Raw genomic sequence first — 20,886 nt, forward strand, 5'->3', positions numbered from 1 at the left:
GGAAGCAGGTGGGTGGAAATGAGGGGGCCCTGGAGAAACTTGCAGAACCTTATCTAGAAGCCTTCTCTTTGCCATGGAGAAAAACGACTTGAAACCCCCCTAGCGAAGAGTGTGGCTAATTGGCATGTAAGTCGGGGTTAAAGAACGGAAGGAAGAATCTGATTGTTTTTTTAAGTTACTGGGAAAGTGAGAATGTCACTTTGGGCAGAGAGAAATAATTTTTTTCTGGACTGTGTCTTTATGCTATGGACCCTAGTGGGCCACTGAGACTTGCAAAAAAAGATTTCTTTTAATCCTCCTTCCTCTTTGCAAGCAGCAGCAGAAGGGCCTTTAAATCAAATGCAATCAGCAAACTTGTCTCTTGCACTTAGTTCCTGCCTCACTCCCCGGAATTTGGCACTTGATGGATTCTGGATCTAACTTAAGGCTTTTTCCAAATCCAAGACTTGGGGAATTTTGTTAACAGCGCAATAAAATAACTTCATAGCAAACGGGAGGCACATTAAAGACGTGGTTTGTGTGTGCTGCGCTCTCTCTCTCTCCCTAAAATTAAAAAAAGAAATACAGACAATGTTTCTTTAAAAGTCTCCATCTGCAAATCCCATTAGATGTGCATATAAGGTTTCTGATGATTAATAGTTCCCTGCTCGGGTTTTGGTTGGAGGGGATCGTGTGTGTGCTGGTTAACCCCTCCCTCTCCTCTCTCATGTTTCACTTCAGAAATTTGTCACTCTCTCCCCACCGCAGGATTTAAAAGTGTGTCTCGCAGCCCCGGGGCCAGCCCTCTGCAGCCACTTGCTGCGGGCTCCAAGACAAGCACTCATCAGCGGGTGCGTCTGGGCTGCCACCGTGAAAATGTTTAGTGTCATCGGCGACCAGTACACATCCAGGGGACCCCACTAAGGCGGGCTGTTGTGTAGGGGGCGGGGGCAGGAAGCCTGGAGCGAGGTCTGACCTAGGTGTGTGTGCGCACACATCCGAACAGCTGACCACACGTGTGTGTACTTGAAGGAGAGACTTGAGTTTTGGTTTTTGTTTTGGTTCCTGGGGTGAATTTTCTGCAGAACGTTTCCCCCTCTTATGTATTTATTTATCTTTTTTTTTTTTTTTTGCGTTTTTAAACAAATCTGAATATAAAAAAGTGTGAGAATTCAAACTTTGAAAAGACCGAGGCGCACAGCAGCGGACGGCAGATGGATCCCGTGGCCAGCAGCTGCCTGAGGAACCCCCACCCCCCGGCCCCGGGCTGGGGCTGCCTTCGAAATCCCCACGCTGAAGCCAGTGGGGGCTCAGGGCTGCCCCACTATCCGCCAACGCCTTTCTCCTTCCACCAGAAACCCGACTTCCCGGCGACAGCGGTGGCAGCGTACCCCGACTTCTCGGCCTCCTGCCTGGCAGCCACCCCACACAGCCTTCCCCGGGAGGAGCGCATCTTCACTGAGCAGCACCCCGCTTTCCCACAGCCCCCCGACTGGAACTTCCCCATCTCAGAGGCCCGGCGCAGGCTCAACCCGGGCCCAGCTGGGGGCTCCAGGGAGATGGGGGCTAGCAGCCCAGGCCTGGTGGACACCACAGGAGGCCCCGGTGAGGACTACGAGGTCCTCGGGAGCACTGCCCAGGAGACGGAGAAGAAGTCAACCAGACGGAAAAAAGAGAGTTCAGGTATGTGGCGGAGGAGCCGCCGAGCGTTCCTTTGCTAAGTGGCTGGCCCTCTCTGAGCCGAGCTGCTCTGACCATGAATTGCAAACAGTATGGGGTTTCTTCTACTCAGAGCTCTAGGACTCTCTGGTCACGGGGATTGCATCTGGGCCCCCAGCACTCCCGCACCCCAGGAAGATTATGCCAGCAAGTGAATGAAATAAGATCCACAGAGATTGAGAGGATATGTGGGAAGGAGCCTCAGTGCGTGTTGGCAAGGGCTGGAGAGGGCTTTCCTGAATTCGGGCTGCCTCGGAGTCATGCTTCTCCCCCTGCCCCCCGCCAAGTCCCCCTGGCAGGCTCCAAATGGTGCTGGAGCCAAAGGGTTTGCTCACTGGGTGGGGGGTCAGCTGAGATGGGAGCTGGGAGGGCTAGGGGGACCAAGGCTGGAACCCCGCAGTGTCAGAGTCAGGACCCTCTGTCTCCAGGAGCCTAGAGGCAGAGAAGCAGGCCTAGGGCTGAGACGGGAGAGGCAAGGAGGGAGGAGGAGATGGAGTGCAGAGTTTGGGGACAGACTGCCCACGAGATACCTGGGCCGAGAGGGCAGCTCAGCGTGCTAAGGTCTGGGCAACCCCCAGGGGGTCCTCCTGAAGGATCACCAGCCTTGGGAAAGTCAGGGAGGCAGGCAGCCAAGGGCTAGGCCTGGACCTCAGAAAGCAGGTGGTGCCCAGCTCGGTGCCAGAGCCCCAGAGGCCAGAGGATGGAGCCGGCCTGCTTGTTAAGATCCCAGCTACTGTCCCTCTCCTCCCTGTGGTGGGGACGTGTGTCCTCATCTCTCCATGGGGCCCTCCTGTCTTCTCTCGTTGCCCATTCACCTTCTGTCTGGTGTCCTCCTGACAGCTGCCCCCGGAGCAGAGTCTGTTTGTCTGAACCCGGAGAGGGCTTTCCTCGCAGGGCTTACCAGTGGCAGGCAGAAAATGAGAGTGCCAACCAACCAGTGAGAACACGTTGGGCTTTGCAGAGCACTTCCTGTGTAACACAGATGTCCCAAGCAGCATCTTCCCCCCCCCCCTCCCCGAACACTGGCCAAGGCTGGGGAGGGGACGGGGTGGGGGTGGGGATGGTGCAGAGATGAATACGGAGGTCTCACCCCCAGAGGGCTCGGACTGAGAAGGAGAAGAGGCCTGCAGATGCCTGTCTGGCAGTGGCTGGGCTAGAATCAGGGATGGGTTCAAGGTGCTGCAGGTACAATCAGGGAGGGCTTGAAGGTGCTGCAGAAAACACATGTTAGCTCCTCGCAGTCGCACCCTGTGCGCGAAGTAAGCCCACGGGTCCCACCAGTATCTCTGCCCTGTACGTGTGGAAGAGGGGAGGACAGAGAGTTTGAGGAGGATACTGCCAGAACAGGGTCTAGAGAGCCCCCCCCTCATCTGGATGGGCCCAGGACTTGTCTGGGTCTAGCACGGAAAGTCCAGGGTCCCAGGAAACCCCTCAGCCCCAGAGCCAATCAGGATAGCTGGCAACCCTGGAATCAAGTTCAAGCTTGAACCTCAAAGCCCAAATCCCACACCCTTCAACAGATTTCAGGCATAGTCCTCATTTTGAAATATTTGGTCTCCATGCTTCAAAAAGCCCCTTCCCGTGCTCAACCGTGGAGGGCCACAGCCTAAGAGGAGGGCCCTTTAAATCCCCGGCTGATTAAATCCTCAACTCTTCCTAGCCCCAGCTGGAGATGTGCAGAGATAGGGCACTTTCTGCTTCTCCTCGCCAAGAGTCTCTCAGTGACTTGGCTGTGTGCCTGGCTGAAGAGCTCTCCCCGCCCAGGCTCCTACCCCTCAGAGACCCTCCATCTCTGCCCACACCTCCATTGGCCGCATCTAGCCCCTTTCCAGGGGCCTGGGAGCCGAGGCACTGGAAGGCACAGGCCCAAGGGTTGGGCTCAGGCACAATCATTCTGCATTCCAGCAAGCCTCACGTGGGCCTTCTTTCCTTTGGGGTGGTGGTCCGTGGCACCGCATTAGGGAGGGAGCATACGTGTCAAATAGCTGGACATCCCAAGAGCATGTGGACACCTTCCACTGAATGTCCTGCAACTCTTGGGGTGAGGTGGGGCGGGGGGCCGTTCTGATCCAGGAGCGGCCCCAGGAGCAGCAGCAATGGCAGCAGTCAGGCAGGGCACGGAGAGTTTCATTCATTCATTCTCTGGGGTTCCAGACCCGCTCTGTGTTCAGCATGGGCATCTTTCTGTCCTCCCCTGCTGCCTGAGTTTCCTTTGGAACTGATCTGAAGGGGGAGGAGGTAGGAAAGATAAGCTTCGTAAGAGCCTCAAGGGAGGGAAAAGCAGAGGCGCAAGGCCTCTAACCAACTCTAGGATTCTGGAATCCAAGAGACAAACCCACAGAGAACCCGCAACCCACTCCACCAATCCCGAGCCACCGCGTGGAGTCTCAGTTTAAACTTTCGATGTTTTGTTCCTCACGGATTGGTTTGCATTCATTTTGATTTCTTAAAACACTGCATTAAAAATATTATTCGTCTTGATGACTGAGGGGTTTTGACACCACTCGCATTTTGCTGCCCAACGTGAGTGCCTCGCGTGCCTCACCCTGGACCGTGCTAAGCTGTCTCTAAAGGTTAACCAGCCATCCATCAGAGATGTGTTTTCCATAGTTCTCCACAGGCAGGTTGGCCAGTGGGCCTGTCAGCACCACAACCTTGGGCTGCAGGACTTTGGAAAACTTACTAATTTTTTGGAGCCTCCATTTTCCCAGCTATAAAATGGGATCCTAACAAAAGCACCTTCCCTACAGAGTCACTGTGAAGGTTTAAAGCAGTGACCTGTGAGATTAGCGCTGTGCCTGGCATGTGGATTCCATAAGGGGCAGCTCTGAGCGTGATTAGGCCCGTATTTCCAGAACCAACCTTCAGAACAGAAGCAGGGTTGGGGTGGTCAATGGAACTGAATATTTCAAATAATCGGGGGTATAAGACCTTGGAACTCCTTGCAAGCATCGTTGGTCCTCAAATCCAGTTATCATTTAGGAGATTGGAACCCAGAGATCTGCTGGAGAGGCTGGCGGGGTGAGGTGTGCCGAAAGGCTCCCGCACCGGCTGGCAGAGGAAGCTCCAGCTACAGAAAGTTACTGGAAGTTCGATTCAAGAGGAACGTTCTCTCTTCTCCCCTCTCCTTCTGCCAGTCCCAGCTGCTCCCCTGTCACTCCCACTCAAAGTGGAGCTGGTTTGCTCTAGTAAATGACTAGGAGAGCGGGGGTCCCTGGCTCCCACTCAGAGACCTTCTGTGTGTTCACAGCACAGAACTGATTCAGGAGACCATCACCGCAAACCCCAGGCCCTTGGGTGTTAAAGACCCCTGCTGGCAGGGACAGTGGTGAGGCCACTGTTCTTGGCCCCCGATCTGTCCATCCGTCTCGCTACCGTGGTTGTCTTTAATTTATGGGAATGAGGGATTTCGCGGTGATTTCCTGGCGGGGTTCAAGGGAAGGTCGCGCGTGATCCGCCTGGCTGTAGGTGAATCCGATCCCCCGCCTGGGAGAGCCCCTGTGCTTGGGCTCAGCCCTGCTCGCCGCCGCCGGTGCTCTCACATACACTCCCTGCCTTCCTCAGACTCGCTTTGTCCCGTCCCCTTCGCCTCCACGTGGGTGCCTTCCCAGGCTTACCCTTCCTCCATTTCTCCCCTGTGAGATATGATTCCCCACCTGCCTCTGCATAGCCACACGAACCCACAATTGCTTCTGAGGTTTATAAACTCTCCCCAGATCGGCTACTTTCTCCCACCTGCTGCCTAGAGCGTCCCCACCCCCACCTCCACCCGTCCTGCCTTGCTTCAGGCTTCCTTCCCGTACTTCTACTCCTCTGCCTATGGAAGCCCTCATTTTACCCAGCCCAAAACCAACCCCTCCAAGAATCTCTCCTCTCTTTTTTTTAATGTATGGCTCTGCTTGTCTCTAACATCATTTCAGTGAAAGCTGTTGAAAAAGTTGCAAGTTTTAGTTTTTACTAGAACGGGTCCTGATTTTCTAAATAGATAGCTCCTAAATAGATAACTTCATAAAGGAGCTCTTCTGAGATTTCTTACCATGCGACATCTTGTATTCGAAATCTCCTCTTTTAAAATGATGGCTCAGTCAGTGGACCGTGGGACTCCTGATCTTGGGGTCGTGAGTTTGAGCCACACGTTGGGTACAGAGAGTCCTGAGAAATAAAATCTTTGAGAAAAGTAAATAAGTGAATAAAAATTGTGATAAAAAACATAACACAAAATTCACCATCATGATCATTTTTAAGTATATAGTATAATAGTATGAACTATAAGCACACTGTCCTGCAACAGATCTCTAGAACTTTTTCATCTTATAAAACTGAACCCCGAGGCACCTGGGTGGTTCAGTGGGTTAAGCCTCTGCCTTCAGCTCAGGTCATGAGCTCAGGGTCCTGGGATTGAGCCCCACATCAGGCTCTCTGCTCAGCAGGGAGCCTTTTTCCCTTTCTCTCTCTCTCTCTGCCTGCCCCTCTGCCTACTTGTGATCTCTCTCTGTCAAATGAATAAATAAAATCTTTTTAAAAGAACAAAACTGAAACCCTATATCCATTGGGAAACAACCCACCTTTTCCCTCTCTCCCAGGCCTAACAAATAACAATCTATGTTCTAGAAGTTTCTTAGAGTTAGACTACTCTAGGTTTCCAGTCTGCCTGAGGCTTCGCAGGGGTGGTGGCCAGAATAGGGCTAATGTGGGACAGTACCATTATATTGGATGAGGAATAAATAACCAGCTCGCTTTGCGTTTTAATAGCAAATATTATTATTATTTTTTAAATATTTTATTTATTCATTGGACAGACAGAGATCACAAGTAGGCAGAGAAGCAGGCAGAGAGAGGAGGAAGCAGGCTCCCTGCTGAGCAGAGAACCCGATGCGGGGCTCGATCCCAGGACCCTGGGATCATGACCTGAGCTGAAGGCAGAGGCTTAACCCACTGAGCCACCCAGGTGCCCTAATAGCAAGTATTATTAAAGACTGATGTAAAAAAAGACTGAGACTACTTTCAATTTTTCAGACAGGTGGAATCATGCAGTATTTGTCTTTCTGTGATTGACTTATTTTACTTAGCACAGTGTCCTCCAGGTTCATCTGGGCTGTAGCAGAGAACAGATGTTCCTTCTTTAAGGCCGAATAATATTCCATGGTTAGCACAGACCACATTTTCTTTATCCATTCATCTGTTGATGGACGGACACTTGGGTTGCTTCCAAGTTGATGAATAATTCTGCAATGAACATGGGTGCGCCAATATCTCTTCAAGATTGGGCTTTTGAGTTCTTTTGGACATATACCCAGATGTGGAATTGCTGGATCCTATGGTAATTTTATTTGTAATTTTTTGAGGAACTCCCCTACTTTTTTCCATATGAGGTGATATCTCATCGTGGTTTTTTGTTTGTTTTGTTTTGTTTTGTTTTAAGATTTTATTTATTTATTTGAGAGAGAGGCAGTGAGAGAGAGCATGAGTGAGGAGAAGGTCAGAGAGAAAAACAGACTCCCCATGGAGCTGGGAGCCCAATGCGGGACTCGATCCCGGGACTCCGGGATCATGACCTGAGCCAAAAGCAGTCGTCCAACCAACTGAGCCACCCAGGCATCCCTCATCATGGTTTTGATTTGCATTTCCCTAATGCTTGGTGATGTTGAGCATTTTTGCATAGGCTTGTCGGCCAATTGTAGATCTTCTTTGGAGAAAAGTCTGTTCAAGTCCTTTGCCCATTTTTTAGTTGGATTGTTTGACTTTTGTTGTTCACTTGTAGGAGTTCTTTATATATTCTGGATATTAATCCCTCATCAGTAAATGGGTTGCAAGTATTTTTCTTCCACTCTGTAGGTTGCCTTTGGATTCTGCTGGTTGGTCCCTTTGCTGCATAGATGTCTTTAAGTTTAATGTAGTCCCATTTCTCTGCTTTTGCTTTTGTTGCCTGTGCCTCTGGTGTTTTATTCACAAAATCATTGCCAAACCTAATGTCATGAAGATTTCTTCCCTATATTTTCTTCTAGGAGTTTAATAGTTTTAGATCTTATGCTTAGGTCTTTAAGCTGTTTTATTTATTTATTTTTTTTTAAAGAGAGAGAGAAACTGCATGGTGGGGGCAGGGGCAGAGGGAGAGAGAGAATCTTAAGCAGACTCCAGGCCCAGCAAGGAACCAGATGCAGGGCTCAATCTCACAACCCTGAGACAATGACCTGCGCCAGTAACAAGTCAGATGCTTAGCAGACTGAGCCACCCAGGTGCCCCTTTAAACTATCTTGAGCTAATTTTTTTATATGCTGTAAGGTGAGGGTCCAACTTTATTCTTTTGCATGTAGATATCCAGTTTTCCCCACACTATTTATTGAAGGCCGTCCTTCCCCCCCATACACCCCCATGTACCCTTACCACTTTGTTGAAGATCATTTGACCATATGTGAGAGGGTTTACTTCACAATATGTTGTTCCATCATTCTCTATGTCTGACTTTATGCCAATGTCATCCTGTTGTGATTATGGCAGTTTTGTAATGTGTTTTAAAATCAGAAAGTGTGGGTGCCTGGGTGGCTCAGTGGGTTAAGCCTCTGCCTTCAGCTCAAGTCATGAGCTCAGGGTCCTGGGATCCATCCCCACATTGGGCTCTCTGCCCAGCAGAGAGCCTTCTTCCCCTCCCTCTGCCTCTGCCTGCCTCTCTGTCTACTTGTGATCTCTCTCTCTCTGTCAAATAAATAAATTTTTAAAAATATTTTTTAAAAAATCAGAAAGTGTCAGCCCTCCATCTTTGTTTCTCTTTCTCAAGATTGTTTTGGCTGCTCAGGGTCCTCTGAGATTCCATATGAATTTTAGGATGATTTTTTTTTCTATTTTGGCCAAAAAAGCCATTAGGATTTTGATGGGAATTGCATCGAATCTGTAGATCACTTGGAGTCGTAAGGACATTTTAACATTATGAAGTCTTCCAATCTGTAAACATAGGATGTCTTTCAACTTTGTAGAGTCTTCTTTCTTTTCTTTCAAAATGTTCTGGAGTTCTTAGCGTACAAGTCTTTTACCTCCTTAGTTAAATTTATTCCTAAGTGGTTTTTTTTTCTTTTTGATGCCACTGTCAATGTAAATTGTTTTTGTAATTTCCCTTTCAGATTGTTCATTGTTCATGAATTGAAACACCGCTGGTCTTTGTGTGATGATGTTCTATCCTGCAACTTTGCTGAATTCATTCATTAGCTCCGAGAGGGTTTTGTTTTGTTTTGTTTTGTTGGAATCTTCAGGGGTTTCCATATACAAGACCATGTCATTTGCAAACAGAGATCATTTTACTCCTTCCTTTCCAATCTAGATGCTATTTATTTATTTATTTATTTATTTATTTATTTTTAATTCTTTCACCTGATTGCTCTGGCCAAGACCTCCAGTATTATGTTGAAGAGAAATAGCAACAGGGAGCTTCCTTGCTTGTTCCTGATCTTGGAGGAAAACTTTCCATCTTGCATCATTGAGTATGAGTTTGCCTTTCATCCAGAGTTAGAGCCTATGGCTGCCTTTTCCCTAAAATGGTAGTGTCTGGGGGTCCAGGATGGTATATGATTTGCCTTTGCAATCTCCCTTCCCTTGCACCTACTGGGACATTTACCCCAGAAGGAGCTCATGCACTGTCTGCTCAACAGTCTCTATGACAGCCTAGGGTTCATTCATTCAGTGTCTTCCCTTCTTTCCAAGAGGGGCTCCACCAGCTGGCCTGAGGGTTCCCCCCAAGTGTGATGCACTTCTGTAAAATGCATCAAGATTTTTCTAGTCTCGCTCAAGAAACCGTGTGCAGGGAGCCTGACTTCGATCATAAAGCCAGCCAGTGTCAAGGCTAGCGCTGGGGTTGGAAAGACACATAAACAGCTGCATAGGCAGGCTGGGCTGACTCTTGCAGGAGACTCCACGGGATACTAAGGTCAGTCCCCAGGTGCCAGGGCCACCATAGCAGCTGTGGCTGAGCAGTGAAGTGGAGACCAACCTTGGTCGGGCGGTTTGGGGTGCTGTGTGGCTGGGCGGCTAGAGGGCTCAGCTGTCCTATGGACATGTGGCTGTGTTTCCGGGCTAGAGGAAAGGGCACCTTTTTCTAATTTGCAGAGAGGTCTCCTGTGGGTGAGCATCAGCCTTGCCAAGCACCCCTCCTGGCCTTGCTCCCTCTCCTTAGTGGTAAGCACGAGCTATGAGAATTTTGGGGGGGCGTGGGGGGTTGCATCTTAGTCCACCCAGGTTGCTGTAACAAAATACCACAGACCGGGCAGCTTAAACAACAGACATTTATTTTCTCAGAGTTCTGGAAACTAGAAGTCAAAGCTCAAGATGTCAGCAGGTTTAGTTTCTCTAAAGGCTTCTCTCTTGGGCTGGCATATGGTCATATCCTTCTCATGTCCTCTTGTGATCTTTCCTCTGTGTGTGGGCATCCCCGGTGTCTTCCTATGTGTCCTGATCGCCTCTCCTTATAAAGACACCCGTGGGCTTGGATCAGGGCACACCCTAACCAGCGCTTTATTTTAACCTAATCATCTCCTGGACGATACTATCTCCAGACACAGTCACGTTCTGAGGTCCTGGGGGTTAGGACTTGAACATATTCACGGGGGAGGCAATTCAGCCCATAAACGAGAGGCACAGGGACAAGGACAAGGTTCAAAAAGGGGCACCAATGCTCTAGTTAAAAAATCCTTCGTGAAATAGCATCTCACAGGGGTGCGTGACCTCAGAGCTTTCCTGCTCCTGGGTCCCTCTGGCCACTCCAGCTTCCCCATTCAGAGCATCGTTTCTGGCTACAAACAGACCCCTGCATTCTTATCTTATACCTACAGGGAGAAACACTTTTTGGACTAGAAGTGGGGTGTTTGGCAGAGGAAGCAGGAACGGAGGTGATAATGAAATACACAGACAATGTCCGTGTCACTTGGGTCAGCGGAGGGACACAGAGTACAATGCTGGGTGACTCCTACTCATGCCCACTCCGCTTGCTGGGCTGCAGCGTCCTAAAGGGGGCGGGGCAGGGGGCGGGGATCAGGGACTAAAGTCAAGTGCACTGTCAGGACAGACCCAGACCATGTCCTGTCCCCATGTGTGGCTTCCGTTCTGTGTGAGCTCAGGCGAGTCCCACACCTCAGAGTCCTGTTCTCTGAACAATGATTGCAGTGCTTACCCCACAGGGTTGCTATGGGACGAGATGGGATCATAGATGTAAAGACACAGCCTGCACCTGGTACACTTGGTAGCCCCTCAATCCGTTGTTCCCTAACCCACAAAGGAGTCCTCTTCCTTTCAAATTCTTCTCTGGTCCTGGCAGCATCCCAGGTGGCCTGTGCTCAAACCTGGCAAGGCAGGAACCCCAGCACAGAGGGAGCCTTGGAAGCCTGCTACCAGCCAGGCAGGCCTGTGTGTCTGCAGGTTCACCGGTCCAGGGTCCCTGCAGTGCCCGCCGGGGTATGGTCGGAGGGGCCCACAGTAGCAGCAGCCCCTCTCATTCCAACTCCAATCCCCGAACCCCCAGCGAGGAAGAAGCCAGAGTGGCCAGTGTGGAAGGAGAGGCAGGAACTCCACGTTCCTCCTGCCTCCCGGTGAGAGTTCCTGCCCCTCGCTGTCAGGCAGAGACTGGGGCCCCCATCAGGATCCTAGGCCTTGGCCACTGTCTAAACTCAGAGGCATCCGTGCAAACCTGCACCCAAGCCCGCTCAGACCCCACCCAGATACAGTCTGGAAGTCAGTATCCACCAAAGCAGCAAAATTCTGACCAGCACCGAAGACACCCTTGGGCTCTAAGGAGGTCAAGGGAGAGGGAGCCTCAGCCCTGCCTACTGCCCTGCCAAGCTGGGGACTCGGGAGTCCTGCCCTACTTGCGTTTTCCTCTGGCTTGAGCAAGTCAGGGCATCTGGGCTCAGGGAGGTGGGGATGATCCCAGAGGCAGAGTAGCTCTTTCTTTCTGAGGGCAGGACTCAAGGCCCCTGCAGACCCCGGGAAGCAGCCCCTTTCCCCTAGTGCCCTCTCTGTTCTCGGAGCCGGCCTTCCCTGGCCTCTGGCCAGGATTCCTCCCCCACCCCCAACCCCAACCCCTAGGTCATGTTTTCCCTATTTTCCTTGAACACAGTGGTGGAGGAACAGTGCGAGCAGTGAGGCCTGGTCCTGAAGCCCACGCTTCCTTTGGTGACAGCTGAGGACGACATCTGGAACGTATAACACAAACAAAGTCCAGAGCTGCCCATGCCTCCCCCCGACCCAGCTCAGAAGCTGGCTGCTGTGCCCCCACCATTTCCACTGCCTCTCTTGGCCTTCACCTCTCTGCTCCCCCATTCCATGGCCCCCCACACCCCATCTCATCGCCCATCCATTCCACTGCCCCTCAGTACCACCTAGCTGCACTGCCCCACCCCGCAGGAGACTCTCAGCAAAGTCTACTGTAGCACCAGGCACTTCCTTTCCAGAAAAATCGGCTTCTCTCCTAGAAAACATACTTTGAATTCCCCAGCCCGCGGCTGGGCTCCTCGAAGAGGCTGGAAGCCCTTCCCAATGGCTCTTCGGGCACCTACAGGAGAGACAAGGGGCCCAGACACTAAGGTTTGTGGGCCTCAGTGGGACCCAGTGAGAAAGGAAGCTGGGGAGGTCCTGGGGGGCAAATGTCCAACTGTCTCGGGCTGGTTCCATCTGGGTCCTGTCTATTTCGATGGGTTTCGCTGCTCCTGAAGCTGAAAGTATTAGAACTAACAAGATGTCAAAGACCAGCACTGTGACAGCCCAAGAAGCCACAGACACCATTTTCAGAGGATTTGCCACGGTCTCCCCTGCTCACATTATGCCCCAGGGATTCCTCTCCCCCTTCCCGCCCTGGACGCACACACAGGCACACCCCTGGGGCGAGCACAGCCTCCATGCTGGCCACCCCCCTCCCAGGGCAGTGTGACATAGTGGCTGCAGCCCCGGACTGGTCCCAGGGAAGTCCCGCAAGCCCCTGAGTGTCTGGGTCTTCATTTCCTCTGTTCAATGGGCTGATGTGGACCTTACCTACCCCGCATCGTACTTAAGAGGACACAACAGGAAGCAACCTAATTCGTGGAAATAGCTTCCGGTCATGGAAATCTGGGTTTGCAGTCCAGCCCTGTCTTGAGGTCCCCTCTCACCTACTCCAGGCTCCTCTGTAAAATGGAGAGGTGCCCAGAGATCCGCTCTAAGTGTCTTCCGGTGGTACTTAACTGTTCTATGATGCCTACTGTTCTGATTCCGTAGCATACATGAAAGCCCCCAAAGACGGTTACCCCTGGGGAAAAGAGATCCATTGTCAACAGCATGTGGCTTTCTATCTGGTCTTGGAGAAACATTTATGTTAAACTCTGTGACAACTGGGGAGTAAGGAGACCGGCCTCCAAAAAGGCATGTCCCCCAGAGTCTGTCTGAACTTCCTCGTAGCTCCGATAAAGCTGTCTGTTAACTTTAGGAAGGCCCGCCAAAGCTGACAGCTATTTATGAAATCGTTTACCTTGGATGGTGTCAAAGCTCGCGGTGCAGACTGCAATCACGCATACGTCCTGTTTGCATTGCTGTGGGCATATGTTTCCCAATACAGACCCGCTGGCAGGCTCTGGCTCAGAGGGAGGGTCATGCAGGGTCTGGGGCGGGAAGGGGCTCCAGAGCCCGCCTGCTGAGCACCAGCCTCCTCCCTCCGTCTTCTTGGAAGAGACATCCCGGCCTCCTGAGAGAGTAGCAGGGTCAGGACGGCTGGGATGAACTCTGGTCCGTGCTGGTGACCGTGCCTAGAACTATGCCCCCACTGGGAGGCTGATATCGTAGTGACCAGACACAGACCCAAGCAGAAATACCAAGAAGCAGCAGAGAGGGAAAACCGTTAAAAGGCCAGACATTGAAGAGGCATCCCTTTCACACACGTGGTGGTACTGGACAAGCAGCATCTCTAACCTCCACCATGAACCACCTTGGCAAGGTCATCTCCAGGAGAACCTCTTCTTATGGTTCTTCCAGACAGAGCCTCACCAGCACACGTTACCCGTGGCCTTTTACCTTCTCGGCAGCCTTCCGAGCACAGCGTGTGTAGCTGTTCTTGTTTTGCAAAGGAGGAAACTGAAGTTCAGAGAGCTTGCGAGATTTGCCCAAGGTCAGGGAGCTCTTTCTTGGAGGCTGCTCAGACTCATCTCCTCCATTCAGCTCGGGGCCAGGAAGCTTTGCATGTCAGTCAAAGACAGAAACTCCCGGGCATAGCCCTGACCTTTGAGCTGAAGACCTTGGGAAGACAGGAGAGGACCTGGGACAGAGCACACAGCGAGACCCCAAACCTGACTGAAGGGAGGAACTAGGGGCCTCAAACAAGAATATTTGCAACCAGCAGGGCCTCAAGTTCAAGGCCAGGGGTTCTTAACAGAAAAGAGAATAGGGAGAGAAGAAGAGGAAAGGGAAGTCCTGGGAAAGGACTCTGACACACCCTAACCCCCATGCTCCTACCCATGGGGAAACTGAGGCCCAGAGTAGGAGGCAAGCACCCGAGCCAAGGTGTGATCTCCTGGGATCTCCTGGGAGGGTAGCGTGCATGTCACGAGTCACGAGCCTGGGAGGGTAGCATGCATGTCTGAGTCACGAGCCTGCAGGAAGACTAACCCCTGCCCTCCTCCCAGCTAGAAATGACTCCTGGTTTGTCTTCTTCCTTCTTTTCCTATCTTGATGACTATGTTGCAGAACAAAGAGAACCAGAACGTCCACTTCCATTGTCATTGCCAGCCTCCCATACTTCAGGCCCTTTTGTTCATTTCTAACAGTGAGGAGAGGGCTTCTTCCCTGAGAAGCTGATGAGGAACAAGTGTCCTCTGCGTGCCACTCTCCCATCCCCTTTCCTGGGTGATGTCCCAGGTTCACTGACTTCCCAGCTCCGGCTTCTCTGTCCCATTTCCTCTTCTTTCCCATCCTGAAGCCCAACAGGAGGAGTGGGGAGGTGGGCAGGGAGGGGCCGAGTTACCAGTCCAAGACCAGCTCAAAGGGGTCCTCTCCCTACCTCCCCTTGTCTCTCTTGGGAGGCTAATGTGGAGAACTGGGGAGAAGGGCTGTTCTCTGGGATTCCACAGGCACACATGTGCACCTAAACAGGCCTGGGAGACGGGGAGTGGGAGGTGTGGGCATCAACCTAAGACAGAGCCTCCAGGAGCCCTGGGTGTGGAGACCCCGGGGCCAGCCCTAAGCCTGCCAGATGCAGGAGGACCTGAGGCCAGCGCTGACCACCCCACCTCCTCTAGTGGGATGAATCTCAGTGCTACAACCCCGCCCAAACTGCTGTGCGCACCAGGCAAGTTCCTGGGTCTCTCTGAGCCTGCTTCCTCCTCTGGATACTGAGTAGAATCTAGCAAACATTTAGCAAGTACTGTGCCAGGTGCAGTAGCAAGTGAGAGAAAACAGTTTCGTCCCAGGGGGCAGAAAGAGAGGGCTATTAATCAAATTATCACCCAAATCCACACAAGGATGCTAAAGGGGACAATAATAGTACCTCCTCCTAGGGGTGTTTTGTGGAAAGGATTAGATGGATCTAAGGACATAGAAGCCTTCAAGAAAGCACAGCGGGTACTATCCCAGCCCCACAGATGGCACCGTGCCGAGTGGAAGAATTGGAAGAACACGTTTCGTTCAAGCGCTTTAAAGCATTTTCCAAACCCAAGAGCTGGTCCAGGCTTCCCAGTAAGCCAGGGAAGTAGGCGCTTTATTTTCCCCAATTTCTTGAAGAGGCAACTGAAGCCCAGAGAGGTTAAGTGACCTCCTTTCAAAGGCCTCCAGTGAGGAGATCCAAGGCCTCAAACCCTGACAGGAGTCACCTTGGTTTTACAACCGCTCGGCGGTGAAAGGGAAGGGTTGCGAACCTGAGCCCTGCGACGCGAGTGGGTGGGAAATTAGCCAGGTCTCTGCCAGCCAGGATGGGCTCCGGAACGGCTGCTCTCCCTCCCTGGGCCATTGTTGGCCAAGGCCAGCGAACTCGGGGGATCCCCCGCCGGGGTGGGGGGGTTGGCGGGGGAGGCTGCGCGTCCTTCCCTCCAGCCCACGCTCCCGCTCCCGCTTCCGGAGGTGTCTGGGCCAGTCTTCTCCCGAGCCCGCGAAACAGACAACCAGGGCCATCGGATGCACCCCCTTCCTGCCCCGGGCGCGCCCCGCGGGCAGCCAACCCCGACCCTGTAGCCGCGCACCTCCGCTTTCTCGGTTTCCCGCCGGGGCCCCGCGATCGCTTTACCGCGCGCCCCACCCACCATCCGCACCGCGCCGGGAGCCGCCACCCCCGCATTTCTCCCCGGCTCCCGGGCGACGGGGACAGAGACCCTGGAAACTGGAACTCAAGGGACTGAATGGCAAGCAAGATAGGGAACTGCGGAGAAGGGACACGGCGGGCTGAGGTTTCCGACGGGACACGGGCTGCGGAGGGGTCTCCACCTCCCACACCGGCTAAGCAATGTGGCTGCTTGGGGTGGGGGGAAGGGGAGAGTGGGGGCGGCTTCCCTGCCCTCCCCACCCCATCTAAAAGCCCCCACACAGCGCTCCCAGAGCCCCCCACCCCAGACCAGCCTCCAGACAACAGGGATTCTGCCCCCACCCCACCCCCACCCCGCCCCACGCCCCCCACACACCCAGGCGGACATGGGGTCCTTAGTGGGGCAGAGGGTGGGGCGCCGCTTTCAGTAAAGCGCCTCTGAGTCACGAGCCTGCAGGTCTGTAAAAGGACAATGAAATGAAAGACTTCCAAACTTTAGAGCCCGGCAGGAAAAGTGGTTCCTGTAGCCGTTCACCGGACACGTGGCCCGCATTGTTAATTGTGTCGGTGTCTTGGTCTCCTTCCCGCGTGCCTCCCCACCCAGCTCCGCGGGCCCAAGTGAAGGAGGAGCCGCCTCTCAGCTTGCTCAGGGCGGGAGAGAACATAGAGTCCCCGTGGGCTGCACAGCACTCTACAGTTTGTAAACCCTTCCTGCGTGGATTTTACTTGAACATCACATGAGTCAAACTGTCTGGGTTTGATTTCTGCCTCTGCCAGTCACCAGCGGGACGAACTGGATGAACTTGAACAACTTGCTTAAACGTCTCTGGGTTTAGTTTTCTGGTCTACACAGCTAGTACAAGAACTCACCTGGCTGAGTTATTGGGAGGAGTAAGTGGCTAATACCTGTATGGTGCTAGCTCCCCCGCGATTGAGCCATTGAGCCCCTGCTGTGTCTAACGCGGAGCCCAGAACTTTCCAGACTTGGCCCCTCCCGGTATCAAAGGGGGAAAGAGGCTTAAGGCAGCACTTCTCAATTTACATGTGCACACGGCTCCCCGGGGGATCTGGCTAAAATGTGATTCTGATTCAGCAGGTCATGGGCAGGGCCTGAGATCCTGCAAGTCTGACCAACTTCCGGGCCCTGCTGCGAAGAAGTGAGGTCTTAGAGCAGTGGTTTGTAAACTTGACCCTGTGTGTCCCAGTCACCTCAAAAGCTTGTTAAAACAGACTGCTGGGCCCCACCCCCAGAGTGTCTGATTCAGTAGGTCTGGGAGGAGGCCCCAGGATATGCATTTCTGACAGGTCTCCGGTGATGGTGATGTCACTGAGGACAGAGAGCCTCAGTTTTAGAACCTCTTGCCCCACAGATTTATAGCCACTACTAATGTCTAACGGTGGCGGGGGCGGGGGGGTGGAAGCTGGATAGTAGAAATCATTAAATAGCCAAGAACAGCTTCTCGTGCTTTGGGGATGAAAAACAAAGTCTGGGGTCGGGCCACCTGGGTGGCTCAGACTTTAAGTGTTTGCATTCAGCTGGAGTCATGATCCAAGGGTCCTGGAATCAAGTCCCAGGATCGAGCCCCACATGGGGTTCCCTGCTCGGCAGGGAGTCTGCTTCTCCCTCTGTCCCTCATCCTCTCTCTCTCTCTCAAATAAATAAAATCTTTACTATAAAATAAAAATAAAAACAAGAGAGACAAGGAAAGGCTGTCCTGACTTTTAAGGACAAAACAAAGGGAACCTCTGCAGCTTCATCTTCCTGTTTGGGATGCTTTCTCCCCAGACAACCAGGAGAACCGAGGGAAACCTGAGGGCGGCAGCAAGGCTCGCAAGGAGAGGACAGCCTTCACCAAGGAGCAGCTGCGGGAGCTTGAGGCCGAGTTTGCTCACCATAACTACCTGACCCGGCTCCGGAGATACGAGATTGCCGTGAACCTGGACCTCTCCGAGCGGCAGGTACTGTCCGGGGTGGGGTCCCCCCCCTCCTCTGGCCATCCTTCCTTCCCTCTGCTCTCTCAACCCCTCTCCCTTCCCACCACTCCTCCATGAACCTTCTCCTGTGTCTTCTCCCTCGGCCTCGTCCGGTGGTTCTCAAATGTGGCTCTACATGAGAATCACTGGCAGAGAGATGAATAACACAGATGTCTGGCATTGGAGATTGTTTGCATTGATCTGGGATGAAGCCCAGACGTCTGCGTTTTTCACAGGGCCCCTAAGTGCAGCCAGGGTTGGAACCTCTGATCCGGTTATTCCCAAACTTGAATGTGCACTGGAATCACCTCAGGCCTTGTTTAAAATGTAGGTTCGAAGGGGCACCTGGCTGGCTCAGCCAGTGGAACAGGTGACTCTTGATCTTGGGGTCATGGGTTCAAGCCTCATGTTGGGTGTAGAGGTCACTTTAAAAATAAAAAACTCAAAAAAAAAAAAAAAAAAAAGGAAGAAGAGGAAGAAGAAAAAGAAAATGCAGATTCCATAACTCTGAAGACCGACTTTGTAGGAAGAATAAGTGGGCCTGGGAATATGCATTTCTAGTAAGTTCGCCAGGTGGTTCCTGGACACCTCTAAAAAAACTTCCTAGCCCCTTTGTTTGGGGCTTTCCCTCAGAGCATTCAACCCACACCCATGTAAAGTATTGTAATAATAATAATAATAATAAATATTTGATAGCAGCTTTCAGTTGATGAGGAGCTCTGCCAGAGTGCTTGGTTTAGAAAACTAAGACTCAGGGGCATCTAGGTGGCTCAGTGGCTTAAGAAAACTAAAACTCAGATCCTGCCTCTACCACTTCCTCGCCCTGTGACCTCTGGGACACGTCTCCTGACCTCTCTGGGTCTCAGGGTCATGACCCCACCTGGCAGGTAATGCTGAAGCGGAGATGAGAAAATATGTGGACCAGAACTATCTAAACTGACAAGTGTTTTATGAATGTGCCTGTGGATGAGGTTGGCGAGCCTCTGCTCCCAGACCCTCGGGTAACAGAAGCTAGAGGGAGGAGGTGCTGGCACTGGAGGGGCGGGGCATATGAAAGGGGGTGGGGCCAAATGCCAAGGTGACTTTTAGACCCTGTCCCGAGACCAGCAGTCTTTCTGACACAAAGCTAGGGAAACACAAGACCGACCTCTGGGCAGATTGATGTGTCCTCCCTTTTGTCTGCATTCCTGGTGTCTTTGGAGGGGTGGAGCAGGACAAGCGGAGGTTCAAGCTGGGGTCCGTGGAAGGCAACCTTCTTCCTTGAGCGTCAATGTGGAAGGTAGTTACACCTCCCTTGAAGTGACCAGGTTCCTTTGCTTCCTCTGTCAGGTCAAAGTGTGGTTCCAGAACCGAAGGATGAAGTGGAAGCGTGTGAAAGGGGGTCAGCCTATCTCACCCAATGGGCAGGACCCCGAGGATGGGGACTCTGCTGCCTCTCCAAGTTCAGAGTGAGATTCTCCACAGAGAAAGAAAGACTGAGGACCGAGCCCCCTACCTAACTACCCGCACCCCTGTCCTCACCCCAGTCCCACCTTCACCTTTTCCCACCCACCCTAGGGCAACCTCTCTACATCTTGCAATGACTCTTAAGCATGAAGCTGTCCAGCAACCCTGGGAGCCTGGAAGTTTCCCAGAAAGTTCTGTCCAGTTTTGCTCTGTCTTAGCAGCCGCTTCCCCGAGGCCGTTGCTTCTCACCAATTCTCATGGAATCATACAGCAGCCCGACTGGACCCATGCAAATCTGGGGAACAGCTCCAGGCACACTGCTGCTCGGGGTGTCTCGGCTGCTGCCCCCTCTGCTGCTACCATCTCCCTCCAACACCATCGAGCCCTCCTTCAGGCCTGGATACCACCTGATCTGCTGGGAGAGGAGCCTTGGGACCAGCTAGTGACCTGGGAAAGCAAATGCTCCAAAGGAAGGAAATGACTAGAACCCACCTACACACACACTCTAGACCACCCTTCCTTTCTGGGTTCTGTATCTGAGGCTTTGGGGAGTCCTCAGGTGTCCCAAAACCCCAGGGAGAATCAGTATGAGGAGAGTTGAGAAGAGAAACTCAGCTGCTGCCCATCAGACACCCAGTCCAAAGTTGTTGCTCAGTGAGTAAGTTTGTACCACAGGCTGGAGGAAGACTCTCGGAGAAACAGCTGGTGGTGGGTGGTCCCCATGCGTGCCTGTTCACATGGGCTTGACTGCATATCTGAGAAAAGACCCAGGACAGCTCCTGCCTCTTCGGAGTCAAATTGGGGACACAGCTAGGGCTGCTAAGCTGCGCCCCTGAGCCACGGAACAGCTGTTCTTCTTAAGGCCACAGTTTGGGGATTGAACACCTATCCAGATGCTCGCATTATTGAGTTGAGGGCTGGAAAGTGTTCCCCATGTTCCGAGGATGAAGAGATCGCACTAAGCCCCGTGAGTGACGGCCTGGAAATGTGGAACCTTGCCGTGGAAGTAACCTGTGCTTTCAACAAACTCTGTCTGCAAATGGGAAAAAAAAAACCAATCCCTCTTTCTCCACGGGATGCATCTGAGCCCTTCCAGTGTGTTCCATGATTGCTGTTAGGACGGGAGGAGCTGCTAAGTTTATGTACGGGGACCGCCCAGATCTTTTGGGGTGATGCTCCAGGACATATGGCCAGACAGGCTGGGGTGACCTGAGCCTTGGAGAGAGACCCCCGTTGGCCTCAGTGCTGTGTCTCCTGATACCAACTGGGCTTGCAGAGGGAGGTCAGCAAGAGTTTGGAGCTCTTGTATGTAGATTCAGTCACTCAGATGTAAAAAGAACCCCAGGTCCCCATCCCAAAAGGACAACAGCTCTGGAAAACGATTGCCAAATGAGATGGCTGGTTAGAGCACATGTCATTTTTTTTCTAAAGCATATTTCATATATTTTCTTAAGATTATGTCAAGTTAACGGTGCAAGGTTAATTCACTTAGTAAGAAAACTCTTGGAGAAATAAAATCAATAGAAGAGGATAGT

General features: G+C 52.3%; 1 protein-coding gene across 2 annotated transcripts; it reads left to right on the forward strand.

Annotated features, from left to right (window-relative positions):
• Window positions 1-749: 749 nt before the first annotated feature.
• Window positions 750-20,798, forward strand: MEOX1 (mesenchyme homeobox 1). 2 transcript variants are annotated; one of them, XM_059149574.1, is made up of 4 exons: window positions 750-904; window positions 1,143-1,662; window positions 17,718-17,890; window positions 19,235-20,798. In XM_059149574.1, the coding sequence occupies exons 2-4, from the start codon at window positions 1,194-1,196 to the stop codon at window positions 19,355-19,357; spliced, it is 765 nt and encodes a 254-aa protein (XP_059005557.1). In that variant the 5' UTR covers window positions 750-904; window positions 1,143-1,193; the 3' UTR covers window positions 19,358-20,798. The 2 variants fall into 2 exon arrangements, with proteins under 2 accessions (XP_059005557.1, XP_059005558.1); XM_059149575.1 differs by lacking the exon at window positions 17,718-17,890 and having other exon boundaries at window positions 750-1,662.
• Window positions 20,799-20,886: the final 88 nt, after the last annotated feature.

Source organism: Mustela lutreola, chromosome 15 (assembly GCF_030435805.1).
Source record: "Mustela lutreola isolate mMusLut2 chromosome 15, mMusLut2.pri, whole genome shotgun sequence".
Classification (NCBI taxonomy): Eukaryota; Metazoa; Chordata; class Mammalia; order Carnivora; family Mustelidae; genus Mustela; species Mustela lutreola.

What these genes read in the sequence shown, in the direction of transcription:
- MEOX1 (XM_059149574.1), top strand. Translation starts at nt 1,194, where the DNA reads ATGGATCCCGTGGCCAGCAGCTGCCTGAGGAACCCCCACCCCCCGGCC. An exon ending in ACGGAAAAAAGAGAGTTCAG is followed by an intron (nt 1,663 to 17,717) that starts GTATGTGGCGGA and finishes CTTTCTCCCCAG; the next exon opens with ACAACCAGGAGAACCGAGGG. An exon ending in TGGACCTCTCCGAGCGGCAG is followed by an intron (nt 17,891 to 19,234) that starts GTACTGTCCGGG and finishes TTCCTCTGTCAG; the next exon opens with GTCAAAGTGTGGTTCCAGAA.